Source organism: Camelus dromedarius, chromosome 26 (assembly GCF_036321535.1).
Source record: "Camelus dromedarius isolate mCamDro1 chromosome 26, mCamDro1.pat, whole genome shotgun sequence".
In the NCBI taxonomy this organism is placed as follows: Eukaryota; Metazoa; Chordata; class Mammalia; order Artiodactyla; family Camelidae; genus Camelus; species Camelus dromedarius.
The window spans coordinates 16,602,743-16,628,351 of record NC_087461.1 but is presented as its reverse complement, the minus strand read 5'-3'; the positions used below and the strand labels follow the sequence as shown (position 1 = coordinate 16,628,351).

At 37.7% G+C, this 25,609-nt stretch overlaps 1 protein-coding gene and 1 pseudogene across 1 annotated transcript in view; one reads left to right on the top strand and one right to left on the bottom strand.

Annotated features, from left to right (window-relative positions):
• Positions 1 to 25,609, bottom strand: part of ITGA8 (integrin subunit alpha 8) — a 172,527-nt gene that overhangs the window by 23,832 nt on the left and 123,086 nt on the right. Inside the window, exons 23-25 of the mRNA XM_031444604.2 lie at positions 23,048 to 23,128; positions 12,663 to 12,768; positions 10,286 to 10,444 (exon numbers count right to left, since the gene is read on the bottom strand). Coding sequence (XP_031300464.2) covers positions 10,286 to 10,444; positions 12,663 to 12,768; positions 23,048 to 23,128 — 346 coding nt within the window. The remainder of the gene's footprint in view (positions 1 to 10,285; positions 10,445 to 12,662; positions 12,769 to 23,047; positions 23,129 to 25,609) is intronic.
• On the top strand, positions 14,213 to 14,764 carry LOC105096920 (guanine nucleotide-binding protein G(I)/G(S)/G(T) subunit beta-1-like; annotated as a pseudogene).

Here is a 25,609-nt window from a genome sequence, read left to right as displayed (position 1 = left end):
CCAGAGAAGTCACATCAGGTGCTTTAATGCTCATTCCCTTGTCCTCAGCCTTGAACAGTAGGCAACTTCTTTTTTCTTGACGGATGATGCACCTGAAAATCCAGATGTGTTCTAATGGACCAGCAGGAACTCCAACAGCAAGATGGACTACACTGGCAAGAAACAAGCCTTTCCATTCTCCAGTTCTAGAGGTTTCTGAAGCAAGGGGAAGGCACTCCTGGAAAGATGATCTCTTAAAGGGTAAGATCTGAAGCAGAAGGGATTTCCCTTTAAGGATAGAGAAGGTGGAAATGACTTTTCAAGCATGAGCCATCATTTTCTCATGACTTTCTCTCACTGTGTATCAGGGAACTGATAAAAACACTTTAGGTGATGAGATGGATCCTGAGGTGGCAGGAAAGTGAGGCACTCACTGTAACAAAATAGGCAGATGTCTATTGGCAGAGGCTAAGGACTGGACCTCAGCATGTCTGCGTCCCATGCTCCTGTGGTTGTAAGAAGTGCCCCTCAGTGGAGAACTGTGTTCTAATGAAAATGATTCTTCCTTGGCATACCATGTGAACGTTGAGTCACAGTGGAACTTGCTTTCAGCCCTGAGTTTGTTTGCAAGTGTTCTAGAACTTATGATGTTATCTCGGGCTCTGTGCTGAGTATATCTCCGATCACTGAATAAATATTTTGGGAGTTCCAATAAATCACACATAATATCCCATTAAAATTCTTTTAGATTGACTGAATATAAAACCATAATTTTCTGCTCCCCACTCCCCATGCCACCCCCGTCCCGCCCCTGCCAGGACATCTTTTACACAATCTCTTTTTGTATTCACAAGAGCCATCCTAGTAAGCTCATCTCAGTGGAATGAAAAAAGGTTATTTCTACATTGCAGACATAAGATGCACCACAGCAGATGAAATGATAGCACTCAGTACATTCTGAGAACCTAGAAAAATCCACTGGATAAACAGACAGAGTCCAGGCTTCTTAGGATGACACGTGCAGTCTTCTGTGTCCTGACCTCTGCCTGCTGCTCCAGCCTCCTTTCTCAACCAGAGCCCCCAGCATCCTGCTCTCCCACAAGCAGAACCACATTCCACTCCTGCCCTGCACCAATGCCCTGTACATCTCTGAGGCCTGTTTGATGTTCCAGATGATGGCTCTGTTCTCCATCAGCACTGATCATGCTGTACAGTCATTGCCTGCTGACTGGTCTGAGTTGCCCAATGAGAAGAGAAAATGTCAAATGAGAAGCGAGAGTCACATATAACATTCCAGCATATGTCAGAAAAAAGAGGAAGAAGATTCCTCCAGGAAAAGTCAGACAGGGGGGAATCAGATGGAGGAGACAACCCAGGAGAGCATGATTCTGTTGCAGCCTAAGGAAAAGAAAGTTGCAAAAATACATGGCTAATAGGCTGAGGGATTCTTTGCTACTCCTCCTGCTGAGAGGTGAGGTCTCATGTTCCCCTTAAGCCTAGGCTAGACTCAGAATCTTGATTGACCAAAAGAAGGGAGAAGAAAAATAAAAAAGAAGCAAGAAAAAAATGTTAAATCCTGAGGAAAAATAAAGGTGAGGACTAAAAGGATTCACTGAACTTGTCACTTAAGAAATGATGGACATGTGATCCAGCAACTCCACTTCTGGATGGTTACTTGAAAAAAATAAGAACAGCAACTCGAACCCATGTTCACTGCAGCATAGTTACCATAGCCAAACATGGAAACAACCCAAGAGGTCACCAATGGATGGCTGGACAAAGAAATTGCGGTATACATATGCAATGATGTACAATGGAATATTACTCAGCCATGAAAAAGAAAGAAATCCTACCGTTTGTGACAACATGAATGGACCTTGAGTGCACTATGCTAAGTGAAATAAGTCAGAGAAAGACTTTATGATCTTACTCACATGTGGGATCTAAAAAAATAAAAGCCCAAACCAAAAAAAACCATGAACCAAACTTATATATAAAGAGAACAGATTGGTGGTTGCCAAAGGTGGGGAGATGGGTGAAATGGGTGAAAGGGATCAAAGGGTAAAAATTTCAGTTATAAGATAAATAAGTCCTGAGGATGTAATGTACAATATGGTGATGAAAGTTAATGATACTGTGTTGTATATTTGAAAGTTGCTAAGAGAATAGATCTTAACTCATCCCTAGAGGAAAAAATATTTGTAACTATGTGAGATGATGGGTGTTAACTAGACTTACTGTAATCATTTTTCAATATATACAAATATCAAATCATTATGCTGTACACCTAAAACCAATGAAATGTTGTATGTTAATTATATCTCAATTTAAAAAAAGAAAAAGAAATTATGGTTGCCTTTTCCTGAGCAAGGGATTGGTTTATGTGGGAACTGAACCACAGAAGCTTAAGAATGAATGGGTTTAGAGAAATGGATAATTATTAGAAGTATGAAATTAAATCTCAATCCTATTTTCATATTAACTATTCCTAATGGCTAAGAGATGAGATGCAGTCTTGTCCTTCACATAGGAAAGTACCAAATCAAAACAAAATAAAACATAAATATTCTTAGCAGCTATTTATAATGGAGACAAAAGACAGTAACATAAAACTTTATGGTCATATAGAGGTTACTGGTTAAATGAATTATGCCATTTATATAGAAGACTACTGGACAGTTTTTTTAAATGATTATGTACAGCTATTGAGTAATTTAGAAAGATACAAGATCTTAGTAAGGGGAAAAGGCAAGATACAAATTGTATATATAATAAAAATTTTTAATGGATGTTTACTTACATTATATATCAGAAATAGGACTATTTAGAATAGTCATCTAACTGTTACCAGTGGTGGAGTTTTGATGATGTTAAGGAAGTTTTGCTAGTTATGTTTTAGGTATGATAATGATATTATAGGTTGAAGATAAAGGAAGCAGGGGGAATGCCTGATGCAGAAAAGTAAACTTGGAAATGGAAGAACGCTCTTTCTTCTGAAAGTGTTGGAGAGCAGCTGAGGGTGAGGGAGAGATGACTGGAGTGGGTGGGAGTGGGGTGGGGAGGGATTTGGAATGGGAAATGGGTCATTTGAAGATTGTTTTGCTTTAAGCTCACCTGTTTAGTAGCAGTGATGCTAGAGAGACTGGATAGGAGGTACAGGGAGGGTAGTGAAGGTCTGGAGAGCCCAATGAGGAGAACAGGAGGGAGGAGTCATCAGATGGCAGAGAGAACCCTGCAGATCCTGGCTACCCAGTGAGCACGCCCTATCATCAGTCTGTAATGGTGCCCCCAGGCTGAGTGGTAGAGAAGCCAAAATACTGGACTGTGCAGGATCAGGATTGTCAGGGCAGAGACTTGCAAAGGATAGTGGGCAAGGGGAGTTAAGTAAGGGAGCTTGTAAAAGAATGTTCTGACAACTCATCATGGATTCCAGGCTGGAAAGAAAGCATGACCAAAGGCAGTCTTGAGAGTGGGGTGGGTTAACTGATTCAGAGAAAGTTTTCCTATCCAGGAAGAAAAGGTCCAGTGGAGGGAGGAAAAATACAAAAATGAGAGACTGAATTGGAGTCTCAAATGCTGAACTGAAAATTTCAGAGGTAAGGGAGCTACAGGTGATGTTTAAAGTACTGGGATGATGAGTGCATGGGAGTGAGGTGAGGGTCAGCCCTTGGACTTTGCAACATTCCAGGACAATGCTAGATAGGCCATGAGTTAGCTCAAGGACACTCAGTGATGGAGGATCTGACAGAAAAGCCTTTATAGCAAAAATTAAAACTTGAACTTAGAAAATTCAGAATTGTAGAATTAAAATTTAAGATTTCCTTGTACGTTTCTGTCACATGCTCTGTGTGCGTGTGTTTGTCTTTCTGTAGCTTTTCTTTTGAGATTTATCATGTGCAATTTCTTCTTTTTTTTTATAGGTCACTGGGAGATACGTTCTTTGTAGGTAACCAAACTGTAGAGCCAAGGTGCTAGAAAGAACTAAGGAATATTTCTTTATTCTGAAGTCGTAGTCCTCTAATAGTAGTGGTGGTAGTAATAGCAGTAGTAGTTGTAGCAGTGGTAGAAGTAATAGCTGAAGTAAAATGATAGCCCGAAGAGAAGAAAAATTTTCAACATGCTGTGTGGTTATATCGGATGCAGCTTGTATACAAAGTTATTACACATACTAACGTGGTGGTCACTGGTTTGCGATTACTCACAAATATTTCTTAAGTGGTCTCAGTAAAACACAGGTCTTGGTCTGAGCTAGAGAATGAATACATCAGAGAATGAATGAATGAAGCAGGGGGCGATAAAGCAAGTTTCTTTCTTTTCGTGACCTTGTTTCACAAATAGAGGAACGTCACTCAAATACCATCCTGTGAAAGTCTTCACATGGCTCACAAATGGCTTTCCAGAAATTATTTCAAAATACAAAACAACAAAACATAAAGCAAAAATACCAACCAATCCCCAAAACAGAAAACAAGGTAGAAGTTATCCAAGAACGGTGAACAACAGTTACAGGCTATTTTCCAGATGAAATTTTGCAGCCTGTTTCACAATGGCTCATGAATCCACAGGTCATGTTTTCCCTTAATCTGAAATGCTTAGGGTGAGGGAGGCTGGCCTCTTAGCACCCATTATTAGGCAGACTTTCAGTTCAGTGGATAATTTGCTAAGTGCTACGAGAAAGAAGTTGGTTGTAAACACCAATGTATCTTCTTCAGAACAAATACAAAAATTGCTTCTTTCTGCAATAGGGAAATGATTATTAGTAAATAGGGCTCTTTCCCCAGCTGCTAGTCAGACTCTGATTGTGACAGTTTTCTATTTTCATAAATCTTCACCAAACTCTTCACCCTAGTATAGATTTAAACTTATGAATTAAAGGGATGGTGTGTGGCTGGAATGTGCAATGGAGTTGGAAATGCAGCTTTGGAAGAAAAGAGCTGGGTGAAATTAGAGTCAGAGCTCTGTGAATCCAAACAAATGCAACACATAGTATCTTTTTAAACTTGTTTGTAATTTGTCTTTGGATTTCAGATATTTCTGGTACACAAGATGTGGTGGCCTTCTCTCATGTGATTCTGTGTCTGTAATTAAATTGAAACAGAGATAAGTCCAGAGAGTCAGTCCGTCATGTCATTTGATTTAAGACATAAATGTTACAGGTTTGCTGGGAGGGAAAAAAGCCACACTTATTTTTGAACCTCCTGAAAAGCTCATGCAAAGCCTAACTAAAAGGATTCGTTCTCTCTGTTGGTGATTTGGAAGCTTCTCTGAATTGCTGGACGTGCATTTTTACATTCTGAAATGTACACGAGAACTTGAAGACATCTTAAAGAGAAGACAATGTGAAGAGAAAGGATACTGTCTTTGGTGGCTGAGAATTGGTAGTATTATAAGTAAAAAGTGAATGAAATTCCTTTATCACAGGGAGCCTGAAAGAGAGAGAAAGAATTTGAATTGGGCCAGGAGCTTCTGTTCTAGGAAGTAAAAGTGTCCTGCATTCTGAATTAACAAGAAGCTGTAAGGCCGTGGAGGCCATTTTGAAGGAAAAAAATTCTCTTAAGGATAAGACAAAACTATGCAAATTTGCCAAGCCACTGTCTGCGGCCCACTAATTTTAAAAAAAAACAATTTGCAGAGGTATACCCACTGATGAACAGTTTCTGTGTTTCTGCTTTCCATGTTTGCAGTATCTGGTTGTAATTTAGACTTCCTGTGGGAACGGTCTTGTTCAAGAGACCAGTTCTCAGCTGTAACCTCCTATTTTCCATGGCTCCAAAGACAGTTCTTGATAGCTTGTCTTTCTCTCTTTGCTATTGGTTGACCTAGTCCTGTCCCTGACAAGTCAGTTTTACCTCTGTAATCTCCTTTCTTGAACTTAAGCACCAGAGCACTGTACCGTGATCTTAACATAGGTTGAATTTGAACCCTTGTTTGTCTTCCCCTCCTTGGTACAGTCTTAAAATCTGTAGCCCTTTCTCCCAGCATCTCATACTTGGCTCTTCCCTGATGAAACCTTGCCAATTAAAAAAAAATCCTTTACTATTTATGCAACTTTCATTCCTTAATAGTGTTTACTGTATCAACCTTATCTTATCTAGAGATCATAGCCTATTTGAAGGGCTTTCCAAACCCCAGGGTAGAGTTCACCAAAATAAGAAAATTGGTAGTTTGCAGTCATTATTTTACTGCCTTTAGAATAATTGATAAATACTTTACCCAACTCTAAAATTTTATTCCAAGAAGGACCTGGAATGAATTAGATTTAATGGATTGGTCTGAGTGTTGCAGACAGTTGAATGTTTTAAAATGTTTTAGATGGTAGGATGTGGGGAACTGGCCCCATTAAAACCCACTGTCCCTGGCCTGGACAGTGAAGTCTGGAGGCACAACCTTCATGGCCATCTGCTTATGCCCTGAAATTTACAAAAGGCAGAGAAATGGAGTAAAACTATCACAGGAGGAACAGAAAACCCAAGACAGCAACCTTCTTACTGGAGGGCAAAAGTGAAAGCACGAGTGACACACTCACGGGGCAGTGCCATGCCCTCACGCTTGAGCTGGGCACCGTGAGGGGGTGGGCACCTCACTCAGCTTTTCCTGAACCCCATCATCTACCCAGGCTTCCATCCACCCCCATCCTTGGACATTTGAACAGTGTCATGAAGCTGGCTCAGTGAATCTCCATGAAGCCTAAGATAAGGCAAGTCCTTAAAAATCTAAACCTCACAGACTTTTGAGTGTGACCTCCATGCTCATCAACCCTAATTTACTTATTGATGCTTTGCTTTGGGGCAACAAATAAGGTGGATGTAAATGAGACCTTTTGCCCACGGTCTCCTTAAACAGCCACAGGTTACAGAATGAATCTGGTGGTGGCTTTCAAACGTAGTCAGTGTCTGCTCTTCAAACCTTGTGGACATTAGGGTGATGGGCGGGATAACCAAACAGTACCCATTCCTGTTAGAACTGAACCCCATCAGGCCTATTCGGGCTTTGAGGCTTATGTGAGGAGAGTCAAATTTGGAATGCATATTCAATTTATAGGCGGGTTGTATTTCAGAAGGTTTTAGGCTAGATGTTTGGCACTCAGAATACATTTCTCTTTAGAAATGATGTTTTCCATGGCGGTTCAGTTCTCAGGCCAGCCCACAAGAAAACCTACTTTATACACAATATAACTTTGGTGCATAAAACTAAGTATTTGCAGTAAAAAAATAAAGCCAGGGTGGTTGCTACATGAGTAATTAAAAAAAAAAACCAGAAAAATTATTGTATTAAGTACATTATATTAAATGCTGATAGATTTAATTAGAAGGAAGCCTCGTGGAGATTCAGCAGAGTATATTTGGGGAATTCCAAAGGTTTTAGAGTTGGTGGCACACTGGTCCTTAATGTGGGTGGCCTGGAAAACATTTCTAAGAAACTGATGGTTTCTGATTCATAAGCTAATTTACTTAGGAATTATGAGAGTTGGAAACAGTGAAGGAGGAAGCTATATTCAGTGGTAAGTGGGCAAAAATGAGAATATATATGGGAGGGAGAAGTTGACTGAAAACTGCATATGAACATAATAGAAAGGGATTTTGCTGAAAGGAAGTCAGTGGCTGAGGAGGAAAACATGGTGGGGAGCTTCGGATATCCTCCAGAGGAAACTTCAGGAAGTCCAGGTGGTAGTTCCTCCTCTGACAGGTACATGGTTGGGGCATTTTGGTGGCAAGTCCAGTGGGGACTGGAGCATCCTCAGCAAAGACTGGTAGAAAATGTACTACGCACAGATGCAGATGTTTTAAGAGGTACTCACTGCCTATCACTCTACTTATAAAAAACTGTACAACCCAATAGTAAGGAATTTTATCTTAGTCCACCCGGTAGGTAAGATTTAATATTGTGATTTAATGTTGCCTATATGAATATATCTCTGCCTCCCTTTTCCTTATACCAGATCTACCCTCTTTCTGTTTCTCAGTTAAAGAACTAAGTTAAAAAATAATTAGATGGTTAAAAATAATACTATCATATTTATTTAAAAAATAACTATCCAATTTTTAAAAAAATAGCAATTAGCTTTGATGCAAGAATTTGAAATTGATACTAGATTTAAAAATCTACCCAGACTACTCTTTTGACAACAACAAGACATAATAAATAATTTGTTCTTTACTAATTTCCAATTAATATTTAAGACAGAGAATAGGCTGTTTAGCCTTTCACTATCAGAAAGAAAGAAATTGCCAAGTAAATTAATAGTGACTTTGCCAAGAAATTATTTAATATCTTATGAGGAAAATAATTTTCAAGTACTCTCAATTGTTTATAGTTACTGATGTAAAAACATATGCTGATTATTTATTTTAAAAATCTATTGATAAAACCTCATTTAGACTCTGAGTCATATTTGTTAAATACAGGTAAAAGTATTTGAGAATCTGAAAGTAGTAACATTTCAAAATTTTCATGAATTCAGAATTTCAGGAAGTCACGAATTATTATAATTACTTTTAGCATGCTATTACTTTCTGCTGTAATCAAATCTTATATTCAGTCTCTACAGATTGAGCTTTATAAAATGAGCATAACTAAGTTGCCTTTTAAAAACTACTAGCCTCAGAGAGATTTTTAATCATAAGTCTACACTTTAAGAAATTACTGGGTAGCAGGGAATGAAGATAACTGGTATATACTTCGATCCAGTTTCTGAATCTGTCAATGTTTAAGGAAAGTTGTGTGTTGGTACCATTCCAGTCACTGTAAATGATTGTTAAATTGCAACAAAGGAAAAAAAAAAAGCAAAAAAACTTCACAACCAATATAGTGCACATTATACAAATTACATAATATATATAAAAATATATAAATAATGTCAGATATAAACTAAGCATTACACTCAAAGAGAGTTAGAAACCTTCTGCATAATCATGTGCTCCAAGAATCTAAGGACTGAAATAGGGTCTATGCTAACTACAGAACAGGAGATGTCAAAGTTTTAATCACTTTGATGTTATACATTAACATTTAACGATACCATTTTATAATAAGCTACTGTCCTGGAAGACATTAAAATTATCTCAAGAGAGCAAAGAGAGAGGAAATAGGGAAAAAAAAGAAGGATGCCAGAGAGGAAGTATTTTAAATAATTTTGTGGAATACAAGTGGCCTTATGTATTATTTTCCCGTAAATAAGGGAACTTGTTGCCCTGTAAATCCATGAATACTGGACCCTCTTTTAGTCTTTCTCTCTTTGAATAGAAGGCATATTGGGTTGAAAAAGAAATCCTTTCATGATATCAGTGCCCCAGTGCCACTGCTCTACAGCAGAGGCAGACCTGCATCACGGATGCTTGAATTAATATTTCCCGAAGCCTGCCTGCCCTCTTCATCCTCTGTAATGGAGACACCATGTCTCTGTTGGTCCTAAAGAGTGTTCACTCTTCAATGAAGTTCTCTTTTGAAGACAACATTTAATTAACAAGAGATTTTTTTTTTCATTCAAATGTGACATTTCCGAGGGCTTACACTCATTAATTTCTTTCTTTCTCAGAAGGAACCCAAAGCCAGATTTGGGTCTTCATCTGGACAAGATCAGTTCTGGGGACTTCTGAGCTCGTGGTTAGTACAAGTGTGACTCATAAACCAGCAGTTTGGTTATCAGGTGGGGGCTGGTAGAGAGGCAGAAGCTCAGAACCTGCCCCTGCCCCTGCATCTTAACAAACCCCAGGTCATTCAGATATGCTTTTGAATTTGAGAATCCCTGCTGCTCTAGGCTCTTCTATATGCTAGGTCCCTGAAAATTCCATGCTGGGGGTTCTCAGGGCACTGAGATGGCATTTGGTAGATTATCATATTTCATCACTAGCTATTGGCAACACCTGGAAAAGCCCATTTAGGCAAAGATCCTTATGTCTTTCAGCAGTATACCAAAAAGACTTCATAAATAGCATTTTGTACAAATTATCCAAAACATGGCGTGGGGTCTATTAATGATTTTGGTTGGGTTGTGCTACCTACATAAACCTATGTATGGTTTACATAGGTAAACCATATGCAAAAAGTAATACTGAAATAGGCTAAATGAATGACAGGTTACCATGAGCAATAAAACTGGGAGAAATTTAAGTTTTCTAGGAGGGATATTTTAAGTTACGTCTGGCATTTTAACTCTAAAGCTAAAAGATCTGATCAATTGTCACTGAAGTAACATAATTACTTCCCCCCAACTTTTTTTTTTTTTTTTTTTTGCAAGCCACTGTTTGTATTTTTCTCCTTACCACAAAAAATTTAACAAAGCTGCTAGTTAGACAAGGCTCCTTACCTTTATATCCTGTGGGTTGATATCAGGATTTGTTTGACATCGCAGAGGTCCCAGAGTTTGAATATGAAAAATGTAAAGGAGAAATTCGTCTCGGGCAGAGAATGGCCAGCCCACCTCCAGAAGGGTATCACTGATGGTGCTTGGTCCAATATTGTGCAGCTAAAAGCGACAAATGCATCATGGAATGATACAGCACAAGGCAGCAAGATGAAATTAAACTCCATATACTCTGGACACATTCTACAAAAGCATGGATTTTTGGTTCTAAGTCATCTGGACTCTGACTGTGAAAATAGGAAGACAGAGTCTCTGTAAGCGAGATGGCCTGGTACTCAGACAAGACGGTTCAACCTAAGGGCAGAGTTCTTTTGCAAAGATGACATTAACCATGTATGATCATTGTGCCATTTACCTTACGTTTATATTAATTTAATGCTAGAAAAGCCATTTTAATTAGATGCTTTCTAAACCTGGTTATTACTCTTCCTTTATGCTGAAATCTGCCTCTTTTCTGACTACCGACTTGTCTAGTGCAACCATATGCAATGCAACGCGCTCTCTCTCACCCTCTGGGAAAATGGTTAGCCATCACATACCAAAGATGGTCCCCGGCTCACCACAGTTCAAGTGCACATTTCAAAGCTGAGCTCCTTCTGTTTTAATCAGTGAATCTCAAGGAAAGAAAGGCCACTTTGCATAAAGAGATGAGCATTTTTGAACACTACAATCCTGTACTCACAGGACACAAAACAGCTTGGGAAAAACACTGTGTATTTCAATTTATTGTGGTTTTGAAAATTCGTTTCAAAGTTAGCCAGGACCTTTTGTTCTTTTTCTCCTCCCTCTGTAGTTCCGACAATTATAATGATCCATAAAACAATTTATAATCAGTTTTGCATATTAGGTGGCTCAGTTAATTCACAGTCTCAAAGCAACGTGGCATCTGGTGATGACAGTATATTTTGAGATGTGAGATTGGCCTGTAAGAAATGTTCAGTGATTCCTTTTGGCATTATTGGTTATTCCCTCTAAAATTTTTTGATCGGTTTTTGCTCATATTAGAAGCAGGGCTTCCCTGAGAATGACTGAGTTTAAATGTTTTCAAACTTTAAAGTTTCCCCATTCTTAAGGACAAAATAGTGCACACAAGGTTTAATAAACTGACAGCATTTTTTTCCAGTGAGGTTCTTAATCTGAGTGACCTTGGGGACTGCTATCCTTCTGTTATCAAAAGAGCTTAAGCCAAAGCTTTGATCCAGCTTTGGACAGGGCTTCTGATTCTGGACCACAGGTTGGGTAGATAACGGGTTTTCATGTTGACACTGCACAGGAGTTGGAGCTTCTTTCCCATACATGTAAACAGCTCATCAGTTTGGAAGTGGCTTTACTGTTAACCTTAGAGAGCTCTATTCATATCTCTTACAGCTTGAGATGAAAGTCACAGTCAGAATTATTACATCAGTGGCATGCATGACATAGGAAAAGGGCAGAAGGCATTAACTGAGAAGGAACCTCAAACAGAAAATGGCTTGGAACATCATTTTCACCAAAATTCCATTCTTAATCTCTTGAAGATGAACAGGAATAACTGTTCACCACTGATAGCATTTACTTTATTTAAAAAAAAGAAAAGAAAAAAAAATAACAATTACTATATTAACCCTTTACTGTATCTTGGTTTCTAACTGTAAAACAAATTTAAAGATTTAGATAATGTGTCAACAAAGCTCTTGCCTAAACAATTTAACATTTAAGATGGGAAAAGATCATCAGGGTTTTATCATGAGAGCTGCTGGTTTGCTTCTGAAAAATCAATGGATTACTTCAAATCTCAGAATAAGATATTCATGTCTGATTTGGGTTATCTGAACAAACAGTAAAATTGTTCTTATCTAGCTACCACCCACCCATATATGCATTTTTTTTGTATAATAGTGAATAATCCATATAATTTTCTCTGTTTGGTACTTTCTGGTTGGTGACCTTTAGTTTAAGAGGTGGGTGGGTTTTTAATGTATCTGAAAATGTAGGAAGAAGGAAAGTAAGTCTAGGGAGCCAGTCGTTTTTAGACTTAGGCTGTCCAAACGTTAAAAGAGAGTAAATGAAGAACATTTTTAAAAGAACAGTAACAAGATAAACTGTTTCTCACTCTAGAATGGCTCTCACCACTGAAAAGCAAGGGACCACATAGTGGTTACTTAACAAGACAGCCTATCACCCCCCACCCCCACAATATGATGGTGTAACAGCACAAATCTAGGCAGTATATACACAGCTTAGATCTTGGATTGGCATCTTTTAAAATGCTATGAAGAGCTTATTAGTAAAGAGCATAAGAATAAAGCCTGAACACAACTTCAACAGAGGCAACAGCTACCTCATAAATATGTTCCACCAGCGGTCCGACGCCGTCCTCTTTCCGGGGCTCCTCTTCCGGCTCCCAGTTATGAATGGGCAGAACAATCTGGGGAGGGTGGGATACTCTGAAACATGGAATGTTACGTCAGTTGCCGGTGTTGGCACGTGTGAAAAATGCTTCGCTAGTGTGGGGTACATTAACAGCAGCAGGAAAGAGTGACTGTCCATTTATTTGAATAAATATTGCCTACAAGGAAAGAAAGTATGGAAAGTTTTGTTCAGGACAATCACAAAAGGAATAGGTAGGGGTCTAAAACATCTCAGTTATTGATCTCCATCTCAGAGGTTGACTATTTTATAGCATCTCCTCTCTTGGTCACTAGGGGCAGAGCAGAGAGCATTCCTGAGCTGAAATGGATAGTTTCACCTGTACATGTATAAGTAAAGACATCTATCTATAGATCCTGTGTTAGTATAAGTGTGTGTGTGTGTGTGTGTGTGTGTGTGTGTGTGTGTGTGTGTATAGAGGATGTATAATCTGTGCTTTAAGCCATATCAAGAAATGGGCCATTTTTGTGGACGAAAATCTAGAATTCTATAACAAAATACAGTTTCTAGTTAAATATTTCAGAGTAGAAAAGTGGTCACTTGTGTATTTCTCCTTCTTAGGCTTCTTTGACTTTCTATTAACAGAGCCATACCTCTCACAGGGCCAGGACCTAATCAAGCTCTAGAGTTATGCTATAGTAGCCAAAGCACGAGAGAGGGGAGAGAGACAGAGAATGAGAGAATGGTGGAATCATGTAAATAGGATATTAACTTGATGTATAGATAGTTTTGCCTGTAATTTACATCTAAAAATGGAGAAGTTGATGAATGAAATACAGTATGTGGCATTATTCCATATTAAAAGCTGATTGCAAATCAAATCATTATTTTAATATAATCTTTAAAAGGATAATTCCCCCCAAATAATGCTTTCTAAAAGTTTTTAGGTAAAAGGTAGCTTTGAAAGAATTCGCAGACCTTCAGATACCATCAGTAGAAAACATCTCTTTTAGTGATCAGAAAGTCTTAAATGCCCTTTTGAGAGTACCTATAATTAGCACAGCCTTTTGCAACTTCAAATGTTAACCTTTCTTCTCCCTCTGGGTAATCTCTTTCAAAAGCAGAAAGCAAAGTGTATTAGGTTAAATTCTGACCCTAGGGCAAATAATTTAATTTCAGTGTGCCTCTATTTCTTCATCTGGAAAATTATGATAAAACTCTGTGTCGGACACCACAAATGATTGGAAAACATCTTAAATGCTTTTGGTCAAAGATAATTTGTCTGTGTTGTCTTCTAGGGGTGAGTGGAAGAAGTACATTTTTTAAACTGACAACACACAGAAATGTTACTAAATTGTAAAGCCCTTTGCATCCATCTGTAATAAACAACAATAAAAAGTGTAGGGCACAACCTTCTGGGATGATACTTAAAACATTCTCTGATCTTGTTATGCCACATCCCCCCTTCTGACTTGATTTGATTAAAATCAAGTGTGATTTTAAAATCACACTGGGGACGTTATGAGCCCTTCTCTTGCTCCGGACAGCAGGCTCTGTCTCTGATGCATGCGACGCTTCAGCCAAACTCTGAGACGTGCAAGAACGGATGTGCCGGCAAACCTTCACCGGCCACGAGTCCGACATCAACGCCTTTGCCACTGGCTCGGATGCCGCCACCTGTAGGCTGTTCGACCTGCGCGCGGACCAGGAGCTCATGACCTACTCGCAGGACAACATCATCTGCGGGATAGTCCGTCTCCTTCTCTAAGAGCGGCTGCCTCCTGCTCGCCGGGTACGATGACTTCAACTGCAACGTCTGGTATGCGCTCAAGGCCGACCGGGCAGGTGTCTTGGCGGGACATGACAACCGCATCAGCTGCCTGGGAGTGGACGACGACGGGATGGCCGTGGCAACGGGGTCCTGGGACAGCTTCCTCAAGATCTGGAACTGACGCCCCTGCCAGCAGCAGGAGGACGCCACGGTGACTGGAAGAGCATTCCAACCTGGAGCATCCATGATGGCGTTTCAACCCCTACTAACGTGGATGCTCTGCACTGCCCTCAGAACTTCAAAAGGGCAAGATCTCTCCCCTTCACTTACTGCTGAAACCAAGACACAATTCCCATTAAGAGAAGAAGTCTGTGCTGTAAACTAAACAAGTCGTGCATTCCCGCCGGGACCACCGTCTCTGTTTTTTCCTTTTTGTCTTGAATGAATTTAAAAGGAACTACTATAATAAAAATGTTAATCAGAAAAAAAAAGAAAAAGAAATACACAGTCTATCATAGGGCATGGGGAAAATTCAAAAAGGATGGCCCACAAAAATCCACTATCTACCCTCTAAGACCTTTTCAAATCTGGGGAAACCATGACAAAGAATGGCTCTCTGAAAACCCCCAACTAAGTAAGTGAAACATTGTTGTTTTCAGAGTCTTTTTTTTTTTTTTTTTTTTTTTAGTTAGAAGGTAGCAAGTGAGGAAGAAAAAAGAATGTAAACAACAAATGAGCCTAGGAAGTACAGCCAGTGCAGAAATCTAACAACCCTTACTGGATAGTCCTCACATTAAGAGTTATTCCACTGAGACCAGCAAATAATAAGACTTGGGTACTCAGTGGTAACACTGGGCATTAGAAAGGGATTTAAGGGGAAGCAAGAAATTTGGTTTTTGATAAGTTAAAGTCTATATGCGATCACGGAGTTCAAATCTGATGATTTGGTAGTATGGTGTAAGTTTTATTTTCATAATCCTGTTCACAAACCCTGTTAGTCCCAAATAGCAAAGTCTATCATTTATCATATGGAAGAACAATGTGTAGGTTGGCTCTCCCTGCTGTAGGCAGTGTCTGTGTAGACCATGGTTATCCCTGATTGCAGTCTCTCAATATAAATCTACTCAATCCTGATTATTTTATCAAGGACAAAATTTTATTTTCTATTTTTTAAAGAATTTTTTGGACATTAAAAAAATGAAGTATAGTCAGTTTTCAATGTGTTAGTTTCTGATGTACAGCAAAGTGATTCAGTTATACATATATGTGTGTATGTGTATATATACATTATTTTTCATATTCTTTTCCATTATAGCTTATAAAAGATATGGAATATAGTTCCTTGCATTATGCAGTAGATCTTATTTTTTATCAAAGAATTTTTTTGCTCTTCATTAGCTCAATACTTCATGTGCTGTCTCTTACAGAGAAATTTATTTCTCTATAGACATATGCTAAATTAATCCCATGTACCAAGAAATGACATGTAAATCTGCTTAAAGACAGTGTTGACATGATCTGGCTTTGAAACAAATGAAACAATTCTTGGCAACTTTTCCCCCCCATTTGAAGAAATAAATTCATTTTAATTTGTTCTTAAAATTATAAAAACAGTAAAATTTTTTGGATAAAATATATTGGAATAAACACCACTGGCCAAAAAAAAAAATTAGAATTTTCTGAAAGGTGAATGTGGAGGGTTTTCAACATAGTAGCTGTTTGTCCCTTGAAAAATTAAATATTGGAATAAATATTTTTGCTGATTATTTGGAGGATAGAGCTTTACTTTACAAAATGGTTAAAAAGAATATTAATAGTATCTTAGAGAATAAACTGTGGTCAATTGTTGGATATTAACTTAGCAGTTTTGATCACTGGAAAAACAAATAGAAAGTTTCCTTCTGTTTTACTTGGGAAACATTGGTGTCATAAGTAATGGCAGAAATATATTTTAAAATATGTATCTCTTAAAATGGATATGTGAGAATAAATATAGTTAAATTAAGCACTTAGCTGACTTGGACTAAGATTTATTTTGGAATTAAGAAACAGTTTCAATTTATGTTTGGTTAGCAAAACAAAGATAAGCTAAGCTTAAAGAAGAAGACAAAATGTCATATTCACTACTTGTAAATTTCAAAAGATATAAAAATAAGATAGTAAAAAATGGTTGTTTTCTTCTCTGACTTCTTAATATAGTGTTCTCAAGAGAGGAACAGAGGAATTAACTTAGAAATGCACAAAAATGAAACATCTAGACTAGCTCCAAATATCTCTAAATCAAACAAGTCACTTCCCATGAGTCAACTCATGAACTAAAGAAGAAATTACTAAAGGAAACTGGGAAACATTTTGAGCTGAGTTATAATGAAAACCCAACACAGCAATGTTTTTGTATGCTGCTAAAATAGTGTAAGAGAGACATTTAGATCACGAAATGCTTATGCAAGAAAAGGAGAAAGTCTCCATTTCTACATAGATGAACCAGAAAAAGAAGAGAAAATCCAACCCAAAATGAGAATGAAGGAAATAAGTAATAATGACAAAAGCAGAAAGCAATGGAATAGAAAGCGAAAACAAGAGCAAAACAAACAAAAAGAAAAAATAGAAAGAAAAATCAATGAAACAAATAACTGGTTCTTAAAAAAAAAATCACTAAACTCTAGCCAGACTGATCAGAGAAAAATAAAAGGGAATAGTAGACACAAACTGCCATATCAGAAATGATGATGGGACATCACTAGAGGTCCTACAGACCTGAAAAGAAAAATCAGAGAAAATTTTGCCAAAACATAGATAGAAAACAAATTACTTGAAAGATAGATTACCAAAGCCCTTTTAAGTAGAAATAGGTAATATGATAGCCTTGTATTTAAGAATGAAATGGAATTATTAAAAAACTTCCTACAAAAACAAGAAGAAAAGCAAAAAACCTGCAAAAGCAAAAAACCCAAAAACTCCAGGCTCAGATAACTTCACTGGTGAATTTTACCATATATTTAAGGAAGAAATAATACCAATTCTGCACAAATTCTTCCAGAAAATAAAGCAGATGGATGAATACTTTCATTTCATTTTATGGAGCTAGCATCCCCCAACAACAAAATCAGAAGAAAAAAAATGTAAGAAAAGAAAACTACAGATCAGTATTTCTTATGAACACATACGCAAAAGTCACTAACAAAATTTTAGCAAGTTGAATCCCATAATATATAAAAAGGATAATCATCATGGCTAAGTGTGTTTCTTGCCCAGAATGCAATTTTACTTTAAAATTTGAAGACAAAAATTAATCAAGTCACCAATTTAATGCACAAAAAAGGGAAAACATTTAATTATCTTCAGAGACACAGAAAACACATTTAACAAAACTGAATACATATTTATGTCAGAAACTTAAGAAAACGAGGGGAAAAGGGGACATCCTCAACTGAATAAAGGCATCTATAAAACCCTCCGTGGCCAACATCAGACTTAATGGTAAAAAACTGAATGTTTTCTCCTTAAGATCAAGCCAGGGTCTAAGAACAAGACAAGAATGTCTCCATTTGCCACTTCTATTCAGTCTTGCACTGGCAGCTGTAGTCTATGCAGTAACAGAAGAAAAAGAAAGGAAAGGCGTAAGGACATAGTAAACAATGTAACTTTGCCCCCAAAGAGGACTGGCCTTTGTCCTCAGCTTCTGAGAAGTAACCTCTAAGCTCTCAAAATTTCATGCTCCACAGGAAAGAGTATCTTTGTTTTCCTGGGGTGGGTGGTGCAAAGCTTAGGTCACACTGGATATTCTAACAATATAAGTAGGGTGGGAGTTGCTCACACAGAAAGACCAACAGTGTGATTCAGGATGGGATGTTTGGTCACATCATCTCAGTCAGCCTGGAGACTAAGCTCGATTAAGTGGTCATTCAGTCAATCAGGCCTTATGGAGCCTACCCCTCCTCAAAAAAAAAAAAAAATTGAACAAGGAGGCTTGAGTGAGTTTCTCTGGGAACAGCAAACTATTACACATCAATATCAAGAAAGTAACCTATCCTGAACCTACAAAAGAAAACAATGAAAGACCTGTGTTTGATACTTTCCCAGACTCCAATTTATGCATTTCTGCCCTGCTTGATTTTAATCTGTATCTTCTTCCTGTAATAAATTGTACCCATGAGTATAACAGCTTTCAGAGTTTGATGCATCTTTCTATATGAATTATTGAACCTGAGGGTGGATTTGGGAACTGCCCCAATCTGTAGTTGGTGTCAGAAGCAAGGGTGATCTCTTGTAGGGACTGTTTCCTCTAATTTCATAGTTGGTTAAACTTTTGAACATACAGATTAGAAAGGAATAAACACAACTGTCTTTACTCACAGATAACATGATCATTTGTTAGAAAATTCTGCTACTAAATTTGGAAGTGAGTTTACCAAGTTCTCAGGATACACTACTGCATGTCAAGATTTGTGGTGTATATATATATATATATATATATATATATATATATATATATATATATATATATACACATGTAGCTCAGTGGAATAGAGTTAAGAGGTACAGAAATAGACCCTCACAGACTGACAATTGATTTTTCAACAAAGGTGCTAAGTAATTCAATGTGGAAAGGATCGTTTTTTGAACAAAGGCACAGCAACTAGATATTCATATGCAAAAAGTTAGCATTGTCCCTTACCTTATACCAAATACAGAAATTAACTTAAAACTAACTATAGATCAAAATATAAAACTGTAAAACTTGTAGAAGAAAATATAGAAGAAAATCTTGTGGCTCTGGATCAAGTGAAGATATTTTTTAGACAGGACATGAAGACCACAAACCATAGAATATTTAAAAGTTGGATTTCATCAAAATTAAAACCTTTGGCTCTTTGAACATTACTTGTTTAAAAAAAAAAAAGGCCAACCATAAACTGGGAGAAAGTATTTGCAGAACACTTATCTAATAAATGATTTTCTATCCAGAATGTGTAAGGAACTTTTACACCTTGATAATAATAGGACAGACAACTCAATAATAAGTGGGCAAAATTTTTAAGACATACTTTATCAAAAAAAGGGATACTGCTGGCAAATAAGCAGTGAAGAGATGTTCAATATCACTAGTCATGAGAAAATGCTAATAAAAAGCTCAGTGAGATGCTTCTCACTGACACACTTACCAGAATGCCTAAAAACAAACAAACAAATCTCAAGCACATGCTGGCAAGCATGCAACACAGCTGAGAGTCTCATGCTTTGCTGGTGGGAATGCAAAATAGAAATGGTACAGCCACTTGGAAAAACAGTGCAGCAGTTTCTTATAAAGCTGAACAGGCACTGGCCATACAACTCAGTAACTCCATTTGTGAAAACCAATGTCCTAACAAAGATCTGTATGTGAATGCCTATAACAGACTTATTATTAATGGCCCCAAATGGGAAAACAACCCAAGTTCACCAAGTCATGAGTGGATTAACAATTCATGGGGTACCCATACAGCAGAATACCTCTTAGCAAATAAAAAAAAAAAAATCCAGATACATGTAAGAACCTGGATTTTTCAAATGCATTATGCTAAGTGAAAGAAGCCAGACTCAAAAGGTTACATTCTGTTTGAGTATATTTATGATTTTCTGGAAATAGAGTGACAGAAAAGAGATCAAGGTTGCCAGAGCCTGGGAGAGGGGGAAGGATGGATGAAAAGGCACATGAAGAAACTATTTGGGATGAAGGAACTGTTTTATATTGAATGTTCTTGTGGTGTCATAACTCTTCAAGCTGGACACCTAAAAAAGGGTGAGTTTTACTTTATATAATTTATACTTCAATAAACATGACTTTAAAAAAAAAAACCTAAACCCCATAGACTATGAGGAGATTTTTGCAATATGTGTAACTGATAAAGGATTAGTGTCTGAACTCTAGAATATGAAAGAATTCTTATGAACTAACAAGAAAAAGCCATCTTAGTAGAAATATATACCAAAGAATGAGCAGAAATTTCCCTGAATAGGAAGAATTTTAAAAAATTTTAAAAGACATAAAAAAGCTGCTTAATTGCATTTAGGAATCAAGGAACAGCCAATTAAACTTTCAGATGCTATCTCTTATCCAGCAGATTGGCTCAAAATTAAAAACTAGACCATTTTGAAAGTTTGTTAATAATGTGGAACAATGGAGACTTTCATCCACTTCTTGTGGGGCTGGAATTTGGTATAAGTATTTTGAAAAAGTTTGGTAATATTTAGTGAAGTTAAATAATGTATATGCTTTCATCCTAAAATCCCACCTTGAAGTGTATACCCTTCAGGCATTCTGCCACACGTGTACCAGGAGATATGTATAAGAAAGTTTATAAAAAATAATTTTCATCAAGAGTGGAATGGATAAGACTTACATAGATAAAACATACAGATGGCCAACAGGCACATAAAAGATACTCAATGTCACTAATTACCAGAGAAATGCAAAACTTCAATGAGGTATCACTTCACATTGGTTAGAATGGCCATCATTAAAAAGTCCACAAATGATAGAGAGGGTGTGGAGAAAGAGGGTCCCCTCCTACACTGTTGGTGGGAATATAAATTGGTGCACCCACTGTGGAGAACAGTATGGAGGTTCCTTAAAAAACTAAAAATAGAGTTAACATACGATCCAGCAATCTTACTCCTGGGCATATATCTGGAGGAATCTCCAGTTCAAAAAGATACATGCACCCCAGTGTTCACAGCAGCACTATTTACAATCACCAAGACATGGAAGCAGCCTAAATGTCCGTCAACAGATGACTAGATAAAGAAGATATGGGGGGTTTGTGTGTGTGTATATATATGGAATATTGGAATATATAATATGGAATATTACTCAGCCATAAAAAGGAAATAATGCCATTTGTAGCAAAAAGAATGGACCTAGAGATTATCACATTAAGTGACGTTAATCAGAGAAAGACAAATACCATATGATAACACTTATATATGGAATTTAAAGAAATGACACAAATGAACATATTTACAAAACAGGGTAAGACTCATAGACATAGAAGACAAACTTATGGTTACCAAAGGGAAGGAGTGGGGAGGGATAAATTAGGAGTTTGTGATTAACATACACATACTCCTGTATATTAAATAGATAAACAATAAGGTCCTACTGTATAGAATAGGGAACTATATTCAATAGCTTGTGACAACCTGTAATAAGAGAGAATATGGAAAAGAATACGTATATATGTATAACTGAATTACTATGCTGTACACCAGAAACTAATACAACATTGTAAATCAACTATACTTCAAAAAAAAAACCAGAGTAGAATTGATAAATAAGTTATGGTATAGCTTTGCAATGTTATATTCTTCTGCAGTTAAAATGAATGAACTATAGGCACATGCATAAAGTGAATGAAAGTCAAAAATACTCATTTAAATTAAAAAAAATCACAGAAGCATACACACAATTTGTGTAGATGAGGCTGTGTCTCATAGGCTGAATTGCATGATCATTTTATAGCTATGCACCTGGAGACAAGTTCCCTCTTTACATTCTAGCTCCCCACTTCCTAGCTGTGTAGCCTTCAACTCCTTGTACCCAAATTCCCTCACGTGTACAGCAAGGATGCTAGTACACATTAAGATGTGCTAACATGCTGGGGTGGCACATGAAAGTATCAATAAATGTTAAGTATTATTATTATTCCTTAACCAACTAGGTGGAATCTCAGTGGTGCCAGGATGGCAGGCAGGACCTCCCCACTCCCCTACCTCACACTGCCATTTTGAGCCCAGCAGGGCAGCGGGAAGAGAACACATAATGACAAGGGCTCCAAGTGCAGAAATCTACAGTTGCCATTATGGAATAGTGTGAACCACTCAAGACCTATGGAAAAGAAAAGGGAACTGGGATTTCTGGACTATTCAGCCTAGATGACATTTGTAGCCAAGTCCTTGATTGTTCTGATGAAATGAGAATTATAATAAAATCAGTAAGTCCACACTTGGTGCAAAGTAAGAAGTACATGCAGTTCATTTCTGATTTATTTCCCCGCTCCAGGCACTGATTTCCCAGATGGTGTTTATTCCAGCCTTTTACTTGACCACTTTCTTCCTGTCTCTCCATTGATTGCTTATTGGCAACTTCTTCAAAGAACAAGACAGAAGGAAAAAAGACACAAAGTGTAGATGCCATCAACCTTCATATCTAAGAGTTAGCCATTTCTTCAACTCCAGATGTGGTATGGTGAGGCTGAATTTTCATTATGCCAAAATAATTACTGGGGAATTGAGACTTCAAGGCAATCACGTGGTTGGCTGTTTTATTGGGCTCTTATAGTTTGACTACTGAACTATCAGTTTGGGGAATCACGTGATCTCTTGTCCTGATGGCCTTACAGTTATATATCATACAGGGCTTACTCTATTTTACAATGGAAAGCTAATTGTGGGTTAAAAAGAATGAAAATGTGTAACCAAAGGGAGTAGTGATCTCTAATGTAGTAGGAAAATTTCATATAGTTTTTATTAGTATTTTATCATAACTTGTATACAGAAAGCTAATATTATAGTGTAGCTACTACAATGCCTTGTTTAGTACTTACCCTCTTATTTCTACTTGAGCTACAGCGGTCATGTTGATCTGCAGACTCACAAAATTGCTGTCTGGGTTGTCCTTGTTGGAACTAAAACAGTAACACATAATTTAAACATATTTTCTCAGACATGTTATTATGATAGTTGATCATATAAAACCTTCTATATATATCACAGGAGCAACATGCATTACGAGCATGATCATTCAGAAAACAAAGGCATATCCAGCCTACAAAATCATAACAATTATGCATGGAAATGCTAAGATCCTCTATGATCAAAAGTAATGTAATAACTTTCCATGAGGAGACACCTTATCTGAAAACATAACATTTCTAGAGAAGCCAGCATTTCTTTGTTTCAAGGGCTAAGCCCAAAAGGCAGTGAACTGAGTTCATATTCCAGCTTCTACCTGGGACACATTCCTTAACTTCTCTGTGCATCATACTTAGTGTCCATCAAATGGGAAAGGACAGCACAGTCGACTCCTGATTTCCCATGCTAATAGAAGGAAAATGGGCATGAATGATCCAAGAGCAGCACCTAACGGAAAAAGCATTCGACTCTGGAATGCATCATACCATACATTGTTTTGGCAGCAAATTTATCTTCCTTCCTTATGGTTTATTTCTTAAGTAATATTAAAAGAAGTGCACTGCACACCCTCTGGTTGACTAGGGTGAGGGGTGAAGAGTGGATGAGAAGCCTGGCCAATGACGAGAGGAAGCAAGACTCTGGGAAGTTGGGCACTTCATTCAAAGGCAATTAGGAGATGGCAGAGATGCCCGTCAAGTATATCGAGTCTCAAAATGGAAGATGCATGTTTAACAGCATTTCTTTGAACAGTAGCAAAATTATTTTTAAGTTTGCTGTTTCTTTCTTTCAAGAAAATATAAGATATGAAATTTAACTTTTAAAAAGTGCACGTATTAAGCAACCAGTGCTGTAAGGAAAATGAAATGTGGTCTCTCTCACAAGATGTTGGACCAGTAGCCGGGCTTTGGATACAGCTGCCATTTGCATATTTTTGTCTTACTGGGCTGTCATTGAAGTCACCCTACTATTCCAAAGAATCCTGCAGCTTTTAGCAAACTGAGACATGACACCACTGCTAGCAGTTCATGTTTATATTCAGGTCTCATTAAGAAGAGAAAGCCTCCTCTTTTTTCATCATTGAATCATGCAGATGCCATGGACAGGCTCTCACCCTGTGATGATCATAATGGGGTATGTATGTTCTGACTAGCTTTTGAAGCTTTCCAAATGTGGGAGCTAGAAAAGATATGATAAAAGTCTGCTTTCAAAAGAGGAAGAGACAAAATTGCTCCCACAATGCTTTTGAAAAGTTCTGTTCGATTGTATATACTGATAAGGCAACTTAAGTGGCAAACACACATAAAAGATATAAACAGGCAAATGTCAGGCTCATTTCCTGTAAAGGGGTATCACCGCTAAGCTTGTGATGAGCCTAGAGGGACTTGTTCACCAAAGTTTGAACTCCAGTTTCCAGGCCACTTTATTATTATCACATCTGGGGAGTATCAGTCAACTAAAAAGGTTTGTTTTTTTTAAAGGAAGGATTCTGACTTACTAACCACTAAGAAGTCATTAAGAAATTCCACTTGTGGCAGACTCTATGGTTCCAAGTGCATTACAAAGAACTCTAGCTTAAAATCTCATTGTTCAACATTTACCCAGACCTTGTTCTAATTTCTAGGTCACTGCTGCTTTGCAATAGAAATTAGAATTATGGGGAAAAATTCATTTAAGTTAGCCTATCATTCTATTGCATTTGCTTCCAAGTGGTTTCAATAATACAGTTTTCATTACAACACTCTGAAAATATAAATAGACGTCGAGCAGACATCATCTTGGGACAGGAGTCTAATAGGCTTACAGAGGTTGTTTTGAAAAGTAGCAAAAGCAGTGCAGAATCAGAGGCTGCACCTGGATGGCGACCTAAAACCATCCTCTGTCACACAGGCTTGCCTTGACAGGTGGGACTGCAAGCCGTGGTATCAGCAAAATCTCCTGGTAAGGAAGGCACCAGGCTGGATATAGACGTAAGCATAGATCCTTCTACCGATCCCGCCTTTCCTGGAAGGAAGCCTCCCTCACTAACACCACTGCTGCATTCAAACAAGCAATTCATCACCACCCTGGGTGCTGAGCTCTCTAGACACAGGGAATGATGAATTTCCCCTCCACAGCTGTAGCCTATGTGGTGTATCAAGGATAAACATGTTTTTTACTTATTCTCATGCTAGTTTCTTTTCCTTTGTTGTCTCCAATGTTTTTTATTTTCTAATACTCCCTCTATGCTTTCTGCAGTCTCTGGAGTGTCAGCAGAACAATACAATGTTGCCTCCACCATTACTGAGGAAGCAACTTCAAGGATGGTCCTAAAGATCTGTTTGTGCATGGGAATTGCAAACCAAGACTCGCTCTAAACAGGAAGATATTTACATGTCACACAGAGCCAGGGCCCAGAGAGACCAGTTAATGCAAACATTTGGTGACATAAAATATTTTAAGCTTATTAATTTACAAAACCCTTTTCTCTTTTGGGT